This window comes from Vombatus ursinus, unplaced genomic scaffold (assembly GCF_900497805.2).
Source record: "Vombatus ursinus unplaced genomic scaffold, bare-nosed wombat genome assembly UNPS02014890.1, whole genome shotgun sequence".
Lineage (NCBI taxonomy): Eukaryota > Metazoa > Chordata > Mammalia > Diprotodontia > Vombatidae > Vombatus > Vombatus ursinus.
Window position 1 is genome coordinate 1,123,475 of NW_020954668.1, and position 21,259 is coordinate 1,144,733.

Here is a 21,259-nt window from a genome sequence, read left to right on the forward strand (position 1 = left end):
ACAGTAATCATAACTGTGAATGTGAATGGGATGACTTCACTCAAAACAGAAGATGACAGCACAATCGATGAGAAATCAGAATTCAACAATATGTTGTTTACAAGAAACACACTTGAAACAGAAAGTCACACAGAATAAAAATAAGACGCTGGAACAGAATCTATTACATTCAGCTGAGGTAAAAAAGACAGGGGTAGTAATAATGATCTCAAAGAATCACAACAACAAAAATGGATCTAATTATGATAAGCAGGGAAACTTCATTTTACTAAAAGGTACCTTCCACAATGAAGTAATATCAATACTAAATATATATGTACCAAATGGCACAGCATTCAAATTCTTAAAGGAAAAGTTAAATGAGTTACAGGAGGAAACAGTACAACTATACTAGGGGGGACCTCAACTTTCCCATCTCAGAACTAGATAAATTTAATCATAAAATAAATAAGAAAGAAGCTAAAGAGATGAAAAGAATGAAAAAATTTAGATATAATAGACCTTTGGAGAAAAGTGAATGGGAACAGATAGGATTATACCTTATTCTCAGTTGTAAATGGCACCTTCACACAAAAATGATTATGATTAGGGCATAATAACCTTAAAAACAAATGCAGAAGAGCAGAAAAATTAAATGCATCCTTCTCAGACCATAATCCAATAAAAATTACACTCAATAAAGGGCCATGAAAAGACAGAATAAAAACTAATGGGAAACTAAATAATCTAATCATAAGGAATCAATGGGTCAAAGAATAAATTAGAGAAATAATCCACAATTTTAATAATGAGAATGACAACACTGAGACAACATACCAAAATCTGTGGGATGCAGCCAAACCAGTACTTAGAGGAAATCTTATAGCTCTAAATACTTAAATCAGGGGGCAGCTAGGTGGCATAGTGGATAGAGCCTTGGAGTAAGGAGGACATGAGTTCAAATCTGGCCTCAGACACATAACACTTACTAACTGTGTGACCCTGGGCAAGTCATTTAACCCCACTGCCTAGCCAAAACAAAACAAAACAAAAGAGATCAAAAAGAAAGGGGAAAAATCCCCATATCTATATTTGTAAATACTTAAATTAAAAAAAAAAGGAGCAAATCAATAAACTGGACAGTCAATTGAAAAAACTAGAAAAAGAATACATGAAAAATCCCCAATTAGATACCAAAATTTTTCCATTTCCATTCCTGAAAATCAAAAGAGAGATGAATAAAAATAAGTTTTAAAAAAAACCCACTGGACTAAGAAATAAAACTTAAGAGTTGGTTTTATGGAAAAAACAACAATGAAATAGATAAAGCACTGGTTAATTTGATTTAAAAAAAGAAAATCAAATTATCAGTATCAAAAAGGAAAAAGGTAAATGCACCACCAAAGAAGATGAAATTAAAGCAATTATCAGAAGCCATTTTGCCCAATTATATTTTAATATATCTGACAATCAAAATAGAAACAGATCGATATTTACAAAAATATGAATTACCTAGATTAACAAAAGAGGAAAAAAGAATACATAACCCTGTCTTAGAATGAAGAAATTTAACAAGCCATCAGTGAGTGACAAAAAATCCTCAGGACCAAATGGGATTCACAAGTGTATTCTACCAAACATTTAAAGAACAATTTAATTCTAATACGACACAAATTATTTGGAATAATAAGCAAAGAAAGAGTCCTACCAAGTTCCATAAATATGCTTCTGCTAATTAAACCAGAAGAGCAAAAACAGAGAAGGAAAACCATAGACTAATTTCCTTTATGAATATTGATGCAAAAATTTTAAATAAAATACTAGCAAACAGATTACAGCAATATATCACAAAGAATGTGACCAGGCGGAATTTATACCAGAAATACAGGGCTAGTTCAGTTAGGAAAACTATCAGCTTAACTGAACATATCGATTAACAAAACCAACAAAAATCACAGGATTATCTCAACAGATGCACAAAAAAAAAAGTTTTCAACAAAATACAAAATCATTCCTATTAACAACGCTAGAAAGCATAGGAATAAATGGCAATTTCCTTAAAATAGTAAGTAGTATCTCTGTAAAACCATTACTAAGCATTACTTGTAATAGGGATAAACTAGAAGCCTTCCCAATAAAATCAAGGGTGAAGCAAGGATGTACAATATCACCACTATTATTCAATATTGTACTAGAAATATTAACTACAGCAACTATAGAACAGGCAATAAAGATACAAAAACTATCACTCTTTGCAGATGATGTGATGGGATACTTAGAGAACCCTAGAGCATCAACTAAACAACTAGCTGAAACAATTAACAACTTTAGTCATGTTGCCTGATACAAAATATACTCACATAAATCATCAGCATTTCTATGTATTATCAACAAAGTCCAGCAGCAAGAGAAAGAGAAATTCCATTTAAAATAACTGCAGTCAATATAAAATACTTGGGAGTCTACCTGCCAAGACAAAACCAGAACTATATAAACATAATTACAAAACACTTCACACAAATAAAGTCAGATCTGAACTGGAAAAATATTAATTGTTCACAGGTAGATCTCCATCTACCGATATAATAAAAATGATAATTCTACCTAAGTTAATTTACTTATTCAGTGCTATATCAATCAAGCTACCATAAAATTATCTTACAGAGTTAGAAAAAATACTAACAAAATTCATCTGGAAGAACCAAAGGTCAAGAATATCAAGGGGATGAATGAAAAAATATGTTTAGGAAAGTGCTCCAGCAGTACAAGACTTCAAACTATATTACAAAGTGGTAATCATCAAACTGCTACTTCCTAAAAAAATAGAGTAGTTGGATCAGTGGAATAGATTAGGTACATAACACACAGTATTAAATGATTGTAGTAATTTAGCGTTTGATAAACCCCAAATCCCAAGCTTTTAGGACAAGAACTCACTATTTGACAACAATTGCTGGGAAAAACTCGAAAACAGTATGGCAGAAACTAGGTATTGATCAACATCTTACACCATATACCAAGATAAGGTCAAAATGGGTATGTGATTTAGACATAAAGGTATCGTGATACCACAAGCAAATTAGGGGAGCAAGGAATAGTTTACCTATGAGATCTATGGATAAAGGAAGAATTCATGACTCAACAAGAGATAGAGAGCACTATGAGATGTAAAATGAATAATTCTGATTATATTAAAAAGGTTTTGCACAAACAATAGCAATGCAGCCAAAATTAGACGGAAACCAGACAGCTGGGAAATAATTTTACAGCAAGTGTTTCTGATAAAGGCCCCAGAATACTAGCTATTCTTCAATTGATAAATAGTCAAAGAACATGAAAACTAGCAGTTTTCAAATGGGAGAAAACAAAGCTATTTATAGTCATACAAAAAAAATGCTCTAGATAACTACCGATTATAGAAATGCAAATTAAAACAACTCTGAGATACTACCTCATACCTTTCAGATTGGCTTACATGACAAAAAAAGAAAATGATAAATGCTGGAAGAAATGTAGAAAAACGGGGACACTAACGCATGATTGGTGGAGTCGTAATCTGGTCCAACTATTCAGGAGAGCAATTTATAACTATGCCCAAAAGGCTACAAACCTCTCTTTGATCCAGCAATACCACTAGTAGATCTATATCCCAAAGATATCAAAGAAAAAGGAAAAGCACCTATATGTATAAAACTATTTATTGCAACTCTTTCTGTGGTGGCAAAAAATTGGAAATTGAGTGGATGTCCATCAACTGGGGAATGGTTGAACAAGTTGTGGTATATGATTGTGATGGAATACTATCATGCTATAAGAAATGATGAGCAAGATGCTTTTAGAAAAACCTGGAAAGACTTAAATGAACTGATGCAAAGTGAAGTAAGCAGAACCAGGAGAACACTGTAGACAGTAACAGCAATATTATACAATTATCAACTGTGAATGATCCAAGATAATTCCAAAAGACTTATGATAAAAAATTCTATCTACCTCTAGAGAGAGAACTGATGGAGTCTGAGTGAAGATTGAAGCATTTTTTTTAAAATTTTCTTTATTTTTCTTGTCCTTTTTTTTTTGGCAACAAGGTTAATATGGAAATATGCTTTGCATGATTTCACAATGTATAATTGACATCATATTTCTTGTCTTTTCCATGGATAGGGAAGGCAGAACAGAATTTGGAACTAAAATTAAAAAATGAATGTTATAAGTAAATAAATGCATTTAAAGAAAAAGAAAACGTGAGGATCAATCAAGCAGGCAAGCAAGAATTCATTAAGCAGATTCTTTGTGCCAAGTACTGGGGATATAAAGACGGGAAGTTAAGCTTTCAAAGATAATTTTCTACAGCAGACCTTTCTTTTACAGTTATAGAACTGAATGAAAAATGCAAAGAATCCTGCCATGTGTCTGTTCATAATTTTTTTGTATTTGGTAGATCAAAGTACAGTCGTCAAGCCTCTCCTCCAACAAGCAGTTCCTTGTGCATATGTTAGGATCATATAACATTCCCTGTTGAGTACTGTGGAAGCATATCCACTAAGGCAAGAGTTTTCAACCAGGGATCCATGGACCCCTAAAGATTGTGCATTAAGAAATCTCAGGAGGTCTGTTAACATTGTTAGGGGAAAAAAATTACATCCTTATTTTCACTTATATCTAACTGAAATTTAGTACTTCCTTCAATTATGAATGTAGGCAACAAACATTATTCTAAGAAAAGGTTCACAGGCTTCACACAACTGCCAAAACTGTCCATGACATAAAAGGTTAAGAACCCTTACATTAAGGCCTCTTTTTCTCCTTTTGAAAACTGAAAAATAATATTATGTGTCTTTTTCTGAAGCCTCTATTTGCAATTAAGTGACAAAATCTTATCAATGTTAAGGAGGCAAAGTTCTACTATGAAGTCCTTGGTTTCATTTTTATCACAGATCTAATCAGTTTTTTTTTAACAGAAGACTCAGTTCATGTAGGGATCTAGGTTCCATGAAATTAAGATCAGAGTGGTAACCATACTAAGAACAGAATATCTTTTGAGTAACTCAATTAAGAACAATAGGTCATGCCTAGATTGAATGGTTTCAGGACATTTCAAGTGACACTAATATTACTATTGCTCAGTTCAAATCAATCCAATAACTAACAACTTGACCACTGTCATCTTGCTGTGGAATCTTGTCTTCTGTTTTAGTATTACTATACTAACTTCAGTGGATAATTCTTAGGTAAGGACATATTCTAATCAGAATGGGAAACTTTGCCAGTTTAGTTCTTCCTCCAAGCAGGAATGTTTGTATACTAATAAATTGTCTCCAACAAATATTGGATAAAAATTGCAGAGTACAGAGCTTTTCTTCCACCCTACCCACAGATACCACTCTTTTTAATGATTATTTGATTACTATTATTTCTTTGTCTAGCACTGTAACTTCAGTATCTATCTATGCAAATCAACAACTGCTCTATAATTGAAGGTCAAAGAGCTAAACTCTGGAGTTAGGAATATCTCTAGAGTCACTGTCCTAGGATGTATCAGAGGTGGAACTTATGCCCTGGTCTTCCTGACTCCTTTAGGAGGCCATGCTGTCTTTCTGACTAATTACCCCTCACATATCTTAGCACAGGGTGTTACTCCAATCCTGGAAGCGGTCCAAGCTCAGATCTCCATCACTAAATCTGTAACTTGCTTGAAGCATCCTCCTTGTATTTTTATTGTACATATATCTATTCTGTAAATTTCTAAAAGGCAGTATGGTAGAATAGACAGAGAGCTGCCCTCTATGCTCTCTGATTATGTACATCATGGCTGTGTGACTCTGGCTAAGTCATTTAATCTCTCAGTACTTTAAGGAACTCTCTAAAACCATCAGATGCAGAGAACATACCGACCTGAATTGATGGAGGGAGTTTCTTCACTCAGGAGGAATTCTTTATACAAATGAAAATAAAGATCCAGTCCCTATCCCAATTCCATATATTCATATATATACATTTCCCTTGAGAGAATATAAATTTCTCAAGAGTAAGGATTATTTAATTTTTGCCTTCCTATCTCCAATGCCTAGCACAGTACTCTTAATACTTTCTGACTGATCAACTAATTTAATCTTGTGGTGCCATATTGTTTTGAATCTTAAAGCATCTCAAACTTTTAGGAATCTAAGGAACCAAAGATGAAGTTTGCTAAAAATGTAACGGAAAGATGTGTAGTAGAAAAAGCAGGTAAGAGCATATTTTCACTAGTGACCTATGTCCAAGCAGCAGGATTAGGGACATCACTATGGAAATATATGACTGGAAAAGGAAGTGGGCTAATCATTTAGCAAGAATGGGGAATAACCCAAGAGCAACAAAGGTACTAATAAAAGGTAAAAATACCTAGGGTAAGCCTTTAGCAATTTGGGTACTTCTTTGTTGGAGCACTGATGGAAGAGCATGAATAAGAATCACACAGACAGAAGATTTAAGGGTTCCAGATACTGGAGGGTCAATGTAGTGGTATTCATCTGACACCAAATGGAGAATACTGACAACAGGTTAAACAGAGACTAGCTGGAAACAGAGAATGAATCAAAATACCAATACATAAGCACAAGGCATTTACTGCCAAGACAAAGGAAAAACTCCCATGCTGGAACATGGACTGAGCATAATAGAATCCTGCTATTGTATGACAATTGTATTATGATGGGAATAAATAACAGAGGTGACACATCTGAGCCTGATGTTTGAATGACATTTGGACAGGAGGTCAAAAAATATCATGGAGAGAGAAATCAGATGTGACTCATTGACTACATAACTGTATATCCAGAGGAAAAGTTGGAATATAGCTCTACATGTGAAACAAATCTATTCCTCATAGATATCAACCTGGAGCTAGCCAGGGAACAAAAAGCCGGTAAAGAAGAAAAACTCACCTGTGGATTTGATTTTCTGGTTGGAATGCATAGTGCTGTCATCATGGTCTATTGGCTGACTAGACAAAGAGAAGATCCATATTTCAGCTACTTTAGCAGTGACTTCCTTGATGCTGCTACAAAGGCTCAGAACCTGGCCTCCTTCAGTTGGGTGCTGCATCACCTGTGTTTGGGTAATTCAGATGGTTGATTGCAGTACATTTAATTATAAACACTCAAAACGTTTTTAAAGACATCTAGGTATATTCACTACATCTTTCAAGTGTGTCAGTATGTGACTTACTTGACTTTTCCTTCTTAGCCATGGAAAAGGATATCCAGTCAATGCCCAATCGGCATTATAGAAGGAATTCTGGGGTCCAGAGGTAGGAAAGCATTTTGATTCATGAGTTGCAAAAGAAACATTAAATCACTTACACCCATGGCATATGATAGGTTTTCAGGTAATTTTCTATCAGAGGTTTGAGGGTTTTTTTGTTCTAGATTCCCAGTAAGGGAATACATAAAAATGATATTTACAAATAAGTTTTTTTAGCTCTTCCTAAGTTCCTAGGGATGGTTTTTTAGATGATGTTGATACACGCCTAAGTATAAGGGTATAGGATTCTGATCTTATACCTCATAATCAAAGTAATAGCGATTTACAAACTAGTTCCCTTAAGGAGGGAATGTGTTTTGGCATATCTTATTTCATGAAAACTTTTTAACCTTCAAATGCTTCCTAGATGTGATTGGGGCACCAGAGGAGAGCTAATTCAACTTTCTAAACACTGCAGCAATTCCCTCTACAGAATCGCTAACAGGTGGCTATCTACCTTCTGGTTTGAATAACTTTGATAATGGGATCTCACTAGCTTATGAGATACCTCACTTCCTCTGGCACTTACATTTATGATACAATTATTTTTATCCTATCTTGTTATTTCTGGAGGAATTTGCACATTTGAATTATTCTTATTTCTACACAATTTTTACTACCCCAATTCAGGCAACAGAAAACAAAAGAATCTGCCATAAAAAAAAATTGAGGCATTCATCAGAAATTATATTTCTTGTGCTCTAAAACAGTTATAGTTTAAGAATATTGTGCTACCAAAAGAATATTTGGTAATGAATCAAAAGTATATGCCATGTGCCTGTCTTATACTGTCATCTTACCTAAGGAATTAAATATATAATATTCCACTTCAAATTATCAATTGAGATTACAGAAGAAATTCATGGGAATGTCAACATAGAACCCAACAAAGTCAAGAACAATTTTACAAGGATTTAAAGATACTGAGGTCACCCTATGGAACATATACTCTGGTTCCGTGGGGACAGGCATGCACGTTGGTCTCTGGATTTGGGAGGGGTACTTTACTGAAGTGACATAGCAACTCTTGATTTATGGAGGAAACTTTTGTTAAGGAGTCCTCTTCCTCTCCTCCCTTGCAAGTAGACTCTCCTCTGCACAGGTAGAGGAACTAAAGGGTAAAATTCTGCCTCAGTCTCTTCCTTTCTTTTTAAAATGTTGCTTAGGCTTCTGCCAGTTCTGTTAAATTTCCCTTGGCCTTCCAGTGAAAGGGGGGGGGGGGGGGAGAAAGGGGAGTTCCTTTCCATGAGCCCTGGTCATTAAAGAGCAGTTCCAAGAAATGGGCATTTTTAGCCTTGGCAGCTACCTCATGAACCCAAAAGTTTAGGAGTTCAAAGTGCTGATATCATGCTGCTTCTTACTCTTTTGGGTCTCAAGCTTTTTCTTTTGGTGGAATAAAGAGCTGTCCCCTAACTGATACCTACTTTACACTTTGAGTACTTTTTCTAATAGGGGACTTGGTAATTCCTGTCTAGACCCCTATATATGAGCCATTATTAAGCTCTGAAAAAAAAAAAGAAAAATATGCAATTAATTCTAAGTTATAGACACCAAAAAAATGGAAATATATGGAGGAAAGGAATCCACACTCAGCATAATAATTTTCTACAGAATTTTAACTTATGCAAATTGATTTTTATAACAAAGAAACTACCCCATTCATCATATATTACCAACTGGAGAGGTATGGCAGCCAAAGGCAAAAACAGAATATAAACTCCTTTGTAAAATCTTAAAGAGAAAAAGGTGGCATATTGTGATCAATATTGTCCCATGAAGCAGTAAGAAAGAGTGGAATGAAAAACAAGTTTAAAGAAAGTCTGGCAAAAGAAAGAGTATGCAATGGGGAGTCTTTAGGTAGCAAAATTCTCACAAAGTGTCCTTCAGGACTGAGTGGTCAAGGCAAACAAGGAGACCATCTGCCAGTTCCACATGTCATATTTGATAGTTTGCACCTACCCTAAAGATTTAAGCTTCAAAGATATAACTGCTTAGACATACTGCTTTCTTTTGACTCACGTCATTTTGAAAAACTACTGCCTTTCTACATTAAGTTATTAGATTATTCTTTTTTTTTTTGCTTAGGGAGTTGGGGTTAAGTGACTTGCCCAGGGTCACACAGCTAGTAAGTGTCAAGTGTTTGGTCTGAGGCCGGATTTGAACTCAGGTCCTCCTGACTTCAGGGCTGGTGCTCTATCCACTGCGCCACCTAGCTGCCCCTAGATTATTCTTTTTATATTTTAAAATACTTTTTTTTTCTCATAGTGGTTGAAATGCCAATAAATCAATCAGTGTAATCGTCTCATAATATAGACTTTATTATCTCTGCATGTGCCCAATAACTGTGGATGTGATCCAGGTGGTTATTAAAATTCATAGTTAGTTATTAAACATTTACTAAGTGCTTATTTCCTAGACACTATCCTAGACTGGGGGTACACAGTAAGGCAAAAGACAGTTCCTGCTCTCAAGGAGCTTACAGTCTAACTGGGGAGACAAAATGCAAGCAACTACATATAAACAAGATATATACAGGACAAACTGGAGATAATCATAGAGGGAAGGCATTACCATTAAAGGGGATTGGGAAAGGATTCTTGTAGAAGAAGGGATTTTAGATGGGACTGATTCATAATAGTTTTATAGGACTTACTGTCTAAATAAATACCCAGATCCTTTGGGTTTCTGACTAGTTTGGACATTGTGAACAATTGTGAATTATCACTCTAAAAAAAAAATTACTAGTATGGATTTCTGTGCCTCCATTTTATTTCATAATGTTCAAATTCGGTAGCATTTATGCACTGATCCCACTTGCTAGTGCTCACCTTGCTAAGCTTCCTAAAACACAGGCCTGACCATATCACCCCCTCCAATTCCACTCAGTAAACTCCAGTGTCTGTCTATCCCCTCCAGGAGCAACATAAAATTCTATTTGTTGTTCAAATGCCTTCATAACCTAGCTCCATCCCCTACCTTTCCAATCTCTGCCATCCCACATACAATTACATCCAGTGATTCTAGCCCCCTTGCCATTCCTTCAACAAGACACTCTATTCCCCAATCTGGGCATTTTCACTGGCTGTTTCTCATGCCTGGAATGCTCTCCCTCCTTATCTCTATCTCCTAGCTTCCTTCAAGTCCCAACTAAAATATCACTTTCTACAGGAAGCCTTTCCCTATCCCTCTCAATTCTAGTGCTTTCCTTCTTTTATTTCCAATTTACACTTATATGTCTTGTTTGTACATATTAGTTTGCAAATTTTCTCCCCCATTAGAATGTGGGCTCTTTGAGAGCAGGGACTGTCTTTTTTGTCTTTCCAAGTACCCTCAACTCTTACTATGGTGGTGTCAGGGTGTGTAGGGTGTAAGGGTGGCTGACACATAGTAGGCACTTAGTAGTTTTAATGACTATGAATTTTAATTCAAAATAGACTATTATTTTCTCACCCATGCATGCTTATTGTAAATTTTTTTAGTTCCTTATACTTGTAACACAGGCATCTAACAGTGCCTGGCACACAGTAGGTACTTAATGAATTTTTGGTGATTAATTGACCATCACATAAACTTGAATTGCCCACTCTAATGAGAAGAGTAAGCCCTGCAATTCTGGAAGCTATCTTATTGGTGACATGTTTTAGACTGACATTCCTTAAATGTTCTTTAGTTTGACAGTAACCAGTGATCATATAACTGCTCTCCTTGTATCATTGAAGCAATTAAGGTAAAGGACATCAACAGCATAGGGATCACAGTCAGGATATCATTGCAAAGGAGAAAACAGTTCACAAAAAGGCTATTAAGTGGTTTCAATTCCCCTTGTTCCCATGAAGCTTCTGTTTTTCAGTTACCAGGAGCCCAATAAAAAGTACTGCAATATAGTACTTGACCTCATGTAGCCTGGAGTGATTGGCTTCAAGTCTTCAAAACTTATCAAAATAAGAAAAAGAAAAAAAAAGAAAAGGAAAGAATCAGTTAACAAACATTTATTAAGCACCAACCACAGTGCCAGGCATAGAGGTAAGTGTTGGAGATAACAAAGAAATGCAAAAAATAGGTCTGGTTCTTAAAGGAAATCACAGACTAATGAGTGAGACAACATGCAAATAACTATATACACACAAGATAAACTGAGAGGAAGGCACTAAATTAAGAAGGACTAGGAAAGTCTTCTTGCAGAGGTGGGACGAGCTGAGACTTGAAACCAGAGAATCCAGGAGGCTGATATGAGGAGGGAGAAAGTTCCAGGCTTGAGAAATAATAAGAAAATAAGTAAGGAATTGGTAAATGGAAAGTCATATTTGAGTAACAGAAAGGAGGACAGAGTCACTAGATAGCAATATAGTAAAGGTGTGAAAAACGACTGGAAAGACAGAAAGGAGTTGAGGCTTTTTAAAGCCAGAGGATTTTATAAAAATAAAAGAAACACAAATGAAAAATAACTGTTTTATTTGAAATATTGAAGCTCAAGAAAATGCAAATTAAAACAAGTGAGAACACCTTATACCAATCAAAATAGCAAACCTGTTTTAACATGACAAAATTCAACACTGGCTAGGTCATGGTGTTGAACACATTGCTTGTGAGACTGCAAAATGGTAGAATCTTTTTTGGAGTGCTATCTGATAGTGAAAAGTTAAAAAACATGTATTCAAATATATTTTAAATTATATGTGGCTCCAAAAACCTAGAAACTACCAACAAAATGTCTTAATTGAGAAACAGTTGAATACATTGTAGTGTATCAATGAAAAAGGATGCTGTCAAGATAAATAAGTATGAGAAACATATAGAAATCCATAAAAATCTTATGAAATAATTTAAAGCAAAGAAAGCAGAACTAAGAGAAGCTGAGAATTGCATCAATTACCACTATATAAAAGGAAAATTTATTCATAAATACATTACTGTGAATGGACAAAAAGAAAATTAAAGGGGACAGAGAGAGAAACTGATATTTTGTATGAGGAAATTAATATAATTAAATGCAAGTTGATGTAAAATATATTTAATTAGTTTTGTTTATGCTTAAAACTAAGTTTACATAAATTATTTATAAAATTAATTTCATAAAATTTTTGGTCTGACCTTGTCCATTAGGGTAGACTACTCCAGTGAGTAAATCCCCTCAAACATGCAGATCAGCAACTCGTGTAACACAAACTTTTTACTTAGCTAGTATGTGTTAGAGGCAACATTTGAAATTAGGTCTTCTGAATTCCAAAGTCATCCCATTGTTCATTATACCACATTGCTTCACAGTTTTATAATAAATAGGTGGTGGTAGTTGTTGTTTACTTGTTTTTCAGTTGTGCCTGATTCTCTGTGACGCCTTTTGGTGTTTTCTTGGCAAAGATACTACAGTGGTTTGTCATTTCCTTCTCCAGCTCATTTTACAGATGAAGAAACTGAGGCAAATAGGGTTAAGTGACAAGAAATGTAAAGCATCAAATCTTCTGAACTTAACAGCCCCCCTGGGAATATATGATAATGACTGGGTAAAAGAAACAATGGGTATGTGTTACTAAAAAATTTTTTAAAAATGCAAAACTTTAAAGTTGGAAGGGATTTTGATAGCCATTTGGTCCAATTCATCCTCAAAAGGAATACATGCCAAAACAGAGCTGACAAGTGGTCATCGGCTTTTGTTTGAGGACCTTCAGTGAGTAATATAGTTCATCCTACTTTTGAACAGCCCTCATGGATAGGACATTTCTCCTGACTTAAGCCTAAATTTGCCTCTCTGCACTTTCCATTCATTGCTTCTGGTTTTGCCCCCTGGGGCCAAAAAGAATAAATCTAATCCCTGTTCCACATGAGGACCTGTCAAATACTTCATACAGTTATCACACTCTGCCTCACCCCCTCCCCAGCCTTCTTTTCTATAAGCTAAATCAATACCCATAGTTCACTCAGCTGATATTTATAAGACATGGTCTTAAGGCTCTTCATCATCTTAGTTGCTTTCCTCTGGACATTTTTCAGTTTGTAAATGAATGAATGAAAAGCATTTATTAAATACTCATTTTGTGCCAAGCACTGAATGCTAAGTGATGGGGATACAAAAAGAAAAGTAAGACAATCCCTACTCTAAAGGTCACATTCTAAATAGAAGAGGTAACACATATAAAAGGATTCAGCTGCAGGGCTGATGAAAAAACCCAATGGACTTTAGTATGCAGCAGCAAGATAGAAGGCAAGGTTCAGGAGTGCTTAGCAAGCAATGGCACTTCAGATAGCTATGTCCAGGGGACTGAAAGGCATAGCAACAAGGTATATGACAAGGTCTGGTAAACTTTAGGGAACAATGACAGGGTAGAGAGTAAGCCCTGGTGATCCACCATCTTACAAGAAAGACTATAGTTGGAGGCTTACTGATGATCTAAGTGAACAGTCATGTTCCCAACTTCCAACTATTGGGAAGGGGATAGTAGGTCATAATGGAGTGGGAACCCTGAGTAAATTCCTATGGGGATGGGGAATACAGCATCCAGCTAAAAGAAAATAGTTAGCATCCTTCAAGAAGTGGGTATTGGACTGGGTCAAAGGAAGGGAAGATCCTGGCTCCTCCTAGTGTCTTTCTGGGTCCAAGGGTCCACTGTTGAGATCTATGGTAGGGATGTTAATGCCCTTATCTATCAGATTTTTTTTTTTTGATCACTCAAAATCCAGTTTCTCTCTTCCCTATCCCCTTTCTTCCCTCTCCCTTTTTTCTCTTCTCTTCCATTGAGAAAGAAAGAAAAATAAAACCCTGATTAAAACAAAAGTTATAAACACGTATGGTCAAGAAAAACAAAATTTCAAATAGAACATATCCAAAAATAATATCTCAATCTGCACTCTGAGTCCACTGTATCAGGAGGTAGTAGCATGTTTCACCATAAATCCATCAGAATCGTGGTTAGTCATTCCAATGATTACAATTTCAAAGTTATTTGCCTTTTTGTAATCTTATTGTCACTGTACAAAAACCTTTGTCTTGCTTCTGTTTACCTTACTCTGCAACAGTTTATACAAGTGTTACCAAGATTCTCTGAAACAATCCCCTTTTTCATTTCTTGCAGCACAATAGTATTTCATCACATGGAATAACATAACTTATTTAATCATTCCTTAATTGTTGGGTACCTGCTCAGTTTCCAATTTTTTACCACCAAAAAAAGAACTGCTATAATTTTGGGGGGGGGGGGGGGGGGGGGGCCAGACAATGCGGTTACTTGATTTGCCCAGGGTCACACAACTACTAAGTGTCAGGTGTCTGAGGCCTAATTTGAACTCAGGTCTTCCTGACTCCAGGGCCAGTGGTCTATCCAATGTACCACCTAGCTACCCCTGCTATACATATTTTTATACATTCTTAAAGTTTATCTTTAAGCTATCTTTCCCTTTAATCTATCCTCTCTCTTATTTCACTCATCTCTCTTTGCCCCTTTCTTTTATGTTTCCCCATTGCGTGAAATTTATTTCTGTACCCATTTGTGTGTAATTCTGCCTGTTCTAACCAGTTCAGATGACAGTGCAGTTCAAATATTAACTGCTCCCCCATTCCACCCCTTTCTATTTGTATTCTTTTGGGTACCCTAATTATGTGAGATAATTTTCTCAATATTCCTCTCCCTCCTCTGTTCCACTAGTATATTCTTCTTCTTCTCCTTTTCTACTGTTTTTATCATCAAAACATAACAACACACCTAAGCCCTCTATTTAATTAATTTCCTTTAAAACCCTTGAGGAGAACAGGGTACTGAGGGAACATGTTTCATAACAAAATGAAACAGTTCATCCTTGTGTATTCCCTTAGGATTATTTGTTCATATTTACCTTTTTGTGTTTCTCTTGACTCCCCCTGTTTGCACTTCAAAGTTTCTATACAACTTTGGTCTTTTCAAAAAGAATGTTAGGAAGTCCTCTATTTTGTTAAAGATTCCTTTTTTTTTCCCCACCCTGTAGGATTATACTAAGTTTTGCTGGGTAAGTTATTCCTAATTGCAAGTTTATATCCTTTGCCTTATGGAATTTCTTATTACAAGCTCTCTACTCCTGGATAATGGTGGTTGCTAAATCATGTGTGATTCTGGCAGTGAATTTTCAGTACTTGAATTCTTTCTTTCAGACTGCTTGCAGTATTTTTTCTTTGACTTGGAAGTTCTGGATTGGGGCTTTAATGTACCTGGAAGTTTTCATTTTGGGTTTCTTTCAGGCAGCAACTGGTGGATTCTATTCCTACTTTGTCCTCTCTCTGGTTCTAAGAGATCTGGGTAATTTCTTTTTAAGATGTCTTGAAATGTGATGTCTAGGCTCTTTCTTTTTTCTTTTGGTTGTGGCTTTTAGATTTTTAAATTATCTCTCCTTGATCTGCTTTCCAGGTCAGTCACTTTTGTTCTGAGATACCCTACATTTTTTCCTGTTTTTTCAGTCTTTTTACTTTAATATTTGTCTTGAGTTTTCTTGTACAAAAAAACTAATATGGAAATGTTTTACATAATTACACACGTATAACCTATATCTGATTGCTTACTGTCTCAGGGAGGGAGAAGGGGAGGGAGACAGGGAGGGACAGAATTTGGAACTCAAAATTTTAAAATAAAAGTGTTTTTAAAAAATGAAAAAATATTTGTTTCTTCATGCAGTCATTAATTTCTATTTGGTAGAGAGATTGTCTCTTGGGTAAGGTTTTGTACCTCCTGTGCCAAGGTGTTGACTCCCTTTCTAATTCTTACACAACTCATTTCTTTTCCCATCTTTTCCCCTCTAATACTCTCATTTCATTTATAAAAATGTTTCAAACTCATTAAAAAAAAATCTGGTTCTTTTCTTCCAGGAATTCTAGATGAACTTGTGCCAAACTTGTGTTTTTCTTTGATGCTTTGCTTGTAGAAGGTTTAGAGTCATTATCTTCTTCTAGGTTTGTGTCTTGATCCTCACTGTCACTATAATAACTTTTTCTGTCAAGATTCTTTTTTTGTTTGCTCACTCTTTCAGCCTACTTCTTGACTTCAAACTTTATATTAAAGCTGGGTTCTGAGTATTTCTGGGAAGAATGTCTTAACCGAACTTGTGTCCTCTTAGGATAGCCTTATGCTAGTTTCTTAGAGTACTGTGTGAGTACTTCCAGGATCTCAAGCTAGGGAACTGTATGTTTTCAGTGCTTCCAAGTGGTCTGATCCAGGGCAAAGGCTGGTCATTGCTCTGCTGGCCCAAACTCTGCAAGGTCTTGACCTGGGCTTGGATCTGTGAAACAATTCTACTGGCTTATCCCTGGTTGGAAGTTCCAACAGACTGCTGCTGGACTCAATTACTATCAGTGTGACAGAAGAGCAGACTCCACTTGTGTATGGGATTCTTATCCTGGTTATTCTGTTGCAGGTTTCAGATTGGGATGATGGTTGAAACTAAGGCCCCACTCTGCTTTTGTGGTCAGAGCCAAAAAATCACTGTTTGCTTCTGAACTTGTTCCTTGCTCTGTCACATCCCAAGACAAGCAATCACTCTTTACCTCAGAATGCAGACCCAAGGTACAGATCTCCAATTCATTTAGTCCTAGATCAGTGAGAAGGTAGTAAGTAACAGAACTGCCAGGTAGTATCTATTGTTGTGCCCTGCGTAAGGTTAGACCTCTCTTTGCTAGATCTGGAACTTTTTCTTGCCCTGGTGCACAGATTCTCCCTGCTCTGGAATACCACACAGCTCTTCCTTGGTAGATCACCTTTCCTACCATCCATAAACTTCTCTTTCTTCCTATGTTGACTTGGGCTGAGGAAAAGTACTTTCTGAGATTTGTTTTTCTTGGATTTTCTGATCAGCACTTGGTCTGACATGATTTTTAGACCTGTTTGGAGATATGTGGGAAGGAGGCAGGGAGCGGGCTATACATCTTCTTGCTATTCCACCATCTTGATGGTTAATGTCCTCAAACTGTGGTGTCCAGAATTGAATATAAATTTCCAGATATGTTCTGTCCTGAATTCCTAGAAGTAAAGCTTCTCAATATAGCCCAAGACTGAATTAGCTTTTGTAGCTGCCATATAACACTGCTGACTCCTACTAAGCTTAGTCCACTAGATTTTCAGATCTTTTTCAAACAAATTGTAAGATGAATAGATTTGCAGAGCATATGGGTTCAAATCCCATCTCTGCCACTCTCTAACCCTCCATATCCAATCAGGTGCCAAGTGTTACAGTTTCTACCTTTGTAACAGCTTCCATATATGCCTTCTTTTTCATCTAAAAAAGTCATCATCCTGATGCAGGCAGGACCTCATCACATCAGCTGGGAATAGCCTCCTGGTTGGTCTTGCTGCCTGAAGTCTCTCCTCATTCTAGTACATCTTCCATTTGACATCAGCTGTCAAATCATTCTACTTTAAGTAAAGGACTAACCATGCTATCCCTCTATTCAATAAACTCCAGGGGCTTCCTACTACCTCCAAGATCAAATATAAAATCCTATATTTGTTTTTTTTAAACCCCTCAAGTTTCAGTTAAATCCAGCCTTCTATAAGAAGCCACTACCAATCCTCCTTTGCCTTTCCTCTGAGATTATGTCCAATTTACTGCATGTATACACATATTGTTTAGACATAGTTATTTGTCTTTTGTCTTTCTTCGACTATGAGTTCCTTGAGAGCACAGATTGGTTTGGGGTTTTTTTCTTTTGGTCTTTCTTTGTATTCTTAATGCTTAGAACAATGCTTGTAACATAGTAGCTCCTTAAGAAAATGCCTGTTTACTAAATGATTGCTGCCTTTATGACACTGGACAAATAACAAACTCCTTGAGCCTCAGCTGCCTTATAAAAGAAAATAAGGTTAGTATGGCACAACATATTCTTAAAAATTCATATCTTTTCTTTTCACATCATTTAAATTTCCCCCCTTATCCCTCCTCTCTCTCTCTCCATCTTTGAGAGCCATTTCTTATAATAAAAAATTATCTTGAAAAAAGTGGAGGAAAAAAACTGATTAATATATTGAAAAAAATTTGACATCATATGAAATGTTATACACCTGTGTAAATCACCCCCCCAAACACATAGACCTCAGCAAGAGTGGAGAAGTGGCTTCTTATTCATTTTCTTTGAGACTTAAGTTTATTCACTGTAATGTTCCAACATTGATTTTCAGCTGTTTTGTCATTTTTTTTTATGTTTAAATTGTTGTAATCATTATGGAGCTTGTTTTCCTGGTTCTGCTTACTTCATTATGCAACAGTTCATATAAATCTTTCCATGCTATATTCATATCTTTTTGTCATATCTTACAAGTATTTATTTATATTTATTACAAAGTAATATTCTGCAGTATTCATTTTTTTTCAATATCCAGGGATGAGTTCATCTAGACTCTGTGACTGAAATTTATCAAGGGTAACTATGTACTCTCTTAATATCTCCTTACTCATCCTGGATGTTTTGGTTGCAGACATTTTTATTCTGTCATTTTCACTGTCATGGTCATTCTCCTTGGCAGAGAAAACAGAAGTAACTCTTCCCTTCTTTCTGCTGTCACCCATCCCATTCATCCCAGGCAGCAGTCATGTCCTCTCTTTCATTGTCACCTTTACCTTCATCATCTTCATCATTTTCTTCACCAGCTTAAATAAAAATCTGTCTTCATTGTTTAGCTTGCCACTTCACCTTTAGCTCATTCTGTGCTTAACTCACTGCGGACACTATTTTTTTATAGGATGATACCAATGCTCTTATATTCCTCCATTGTTACCTGCTTCCACCTTTGATACAGTTCTATTTCCTCCTCATGGGAACTGCTTTCCTTCATGTCTTGAGAATTTCATCTTAAGGATTTCCCATGCCTTCTGGGCTAACACCCCCTGTAGAATTCATTTACTTAATCATTGATGTCCTACACCTACTTCTTCTGAATGTTTTGAAAACTGTTTTCCCAAAGTCTAAGGTATATGTCAAGTTTATGCCCCCATTTCCTTTCCTCTATCACAAACTCTTCGAGGGAGTGGCTATTGCCACTATAATGTTCCCCATTATTTTCACTCCAACTCAGTCCCAGTCATGAGAATAAGATCTAGACTATGATCTTGCATTACTGATTCCTCTACCCTTTGAAAGATGAAATGAGTAAAAAAGCTATTAACTGCCCTGCTTTTGACATAGAAAGAGTTTAACAGATATCTGATATTCTCTATCACTATTGTATAACCTGATAACAAAATTTCTCCTATTTTTCTTTCTAGTGATTTTTACCTGAATATTCTCTACTATGTTATCTCCTTCTGGTTTCCAGATTTATGCACATGAGAATACTTTTAAAATATACAATGTTAACCCAAACCATTTATGCTGAAAACAGTGCTCTAAGAGCTATGGGAAAACAAAGAGAAATCTTACACTCTACGCGTCAGCCGTGCTGGCTGAAATGCTGAAGTCAACTAAAAACCCAAGAAAATTTCATTCTATCTTAAAGATTTTATATCATGTTTTCCATCAAACTATCATCTCATATCCCTTCCCACCTTCATTGCTAAACTCTGAAAAAGACAGGTTTATACTGCTCCTACCCATTTACTCCTCCAGTTCTTGAAATCAGGTTTCTGACCCCATTGTTCTAGTAAAACTCTTCTCTCAAAACTGCTCTCTCTCTCAGCTGCTAAATCCAATGGTAGCTTCTCAATACTCAACTTCCTCAACTTCTCTGCATCATGTGAAATTGACCACTGCCTCCTCTTTTGTCTTTCATGCCACTGTTCTCCCAGTTCTTTGTCTACCAGACAACTCCTTGTCCATCTCTTGGATTGGTTGATCATTCTCCCATCTCATAAATGTGGGTGATCTTCAAAAGACTTTGTCCTAAGACCACTTGAGACATTACCACCTGGATATAACCCTGGTACCTTAAAACTTAAAACTCCAAACTAAACTCATCATCTCCCTCCCCATATTTGCCCCTATTGCCAGGAAGGTGACAGATGTGCTGAACATCATTGAGAAGAATTTTTAAAACTAGAGATAAGAATTCAATTTAGGCATGAGAAACAGTACTATGTCTGATGATGGCTCCATTTCTTAGGCTTCTATCTTCCATCAAGTCTAATAAATTTCCAGCTATTGTCAATATTTTACCTACACAGTGTTTCTCATATCCATTCCTTTTTCTACAAACTGCCATCACCTTATTTCAGACCTTTATAACTTTCCCTCATAACAAAAATGTTTATGATAGGGTCTTAAACAGTATTCTTGCCTCCAGTATCTTTTCTAATTCATCTTTCACAAAGTTGCTGAAAAAAATCTTCTAATGCCCTGGTCTGATCATGCCACTCCCCTACACACAGCCCATCAGTGGCTCTCTCCTTAGCCTACCATTTGAAGTTTATCACAATCTGGCTCTAATTCCCTGCCCTATTTCACATGCTCTACATTTCAGTCAAATTAGTAATAAAGTTACCTTACTTACTTATATAGGAATATAGTCCTACTTGACCTCTATTAAAATCCTATTTCCTCAAAGTGTAGCATAAGGGCCACCTCCTTGCTGATGTCTTCCCTGATCTCCCAGCTAAAGGTATTCTATGATTCCTCAAATTTTCTTAGCACACCTGCCTGCCTGCCTCTTTCCTTGGCCCTTATCACACTATGCTTTGTATTATACTTATCTCACCCTCCCTGCTATGCCTCTTTACAGTAGTAACAAAAACAAGTATTTACCATAAAAGTACTGCTCTTGTTAAAGGTATTTTACAATTCTTTTATACTAAAAGCTATTTCTGGCTTCTTATGAATAAATTTCTAATAATAATTACACAGTAATTAGCTTATGCATAACAGCAATGGAACTAAAATTTAGTACATCATATACCTGTATGCTATCTGAAGGCAGAAAGTGTATAATTTTTCAATTTTATATTTTCAAAGCCTAGCAAAATACTGTGAACATAGTAGATACTTGATAAACATCTGCTGAATTGAAATACTGTTATAATGACTTCTTTCTGGTATTCTAGTAACAACCTTCCTCTCTTCCCA

The 21,259-nt window shown here is 35.9% G+C and overlaps 1 protein-coding gene across 1 annotated transcript in view; it reads right to left on the reverse strand.

Moving 5' to 3' along the window:
- The window catches only part of PACS2 (phosphofurin acidic cluster sorting protein 2), a gene marked incomplete at its 5' end in the record, with an annotated part of 225,535 nt that overhangs the window by 176,035 nt on the left and 28,241 nt on the right, over nt 1-21,259 (reverse strand). Inside the window, one exon of the mRNA XM_027842835.1 lies at nt 6,903-7,065. Within this exon, the coding sequence (XP_027698636.1) occupies nt 6,903-7,065 (163 nt within the window). The remainder of the gene's footprint in view (nt 1-6,902; nt 7,066-21,259) is intronic.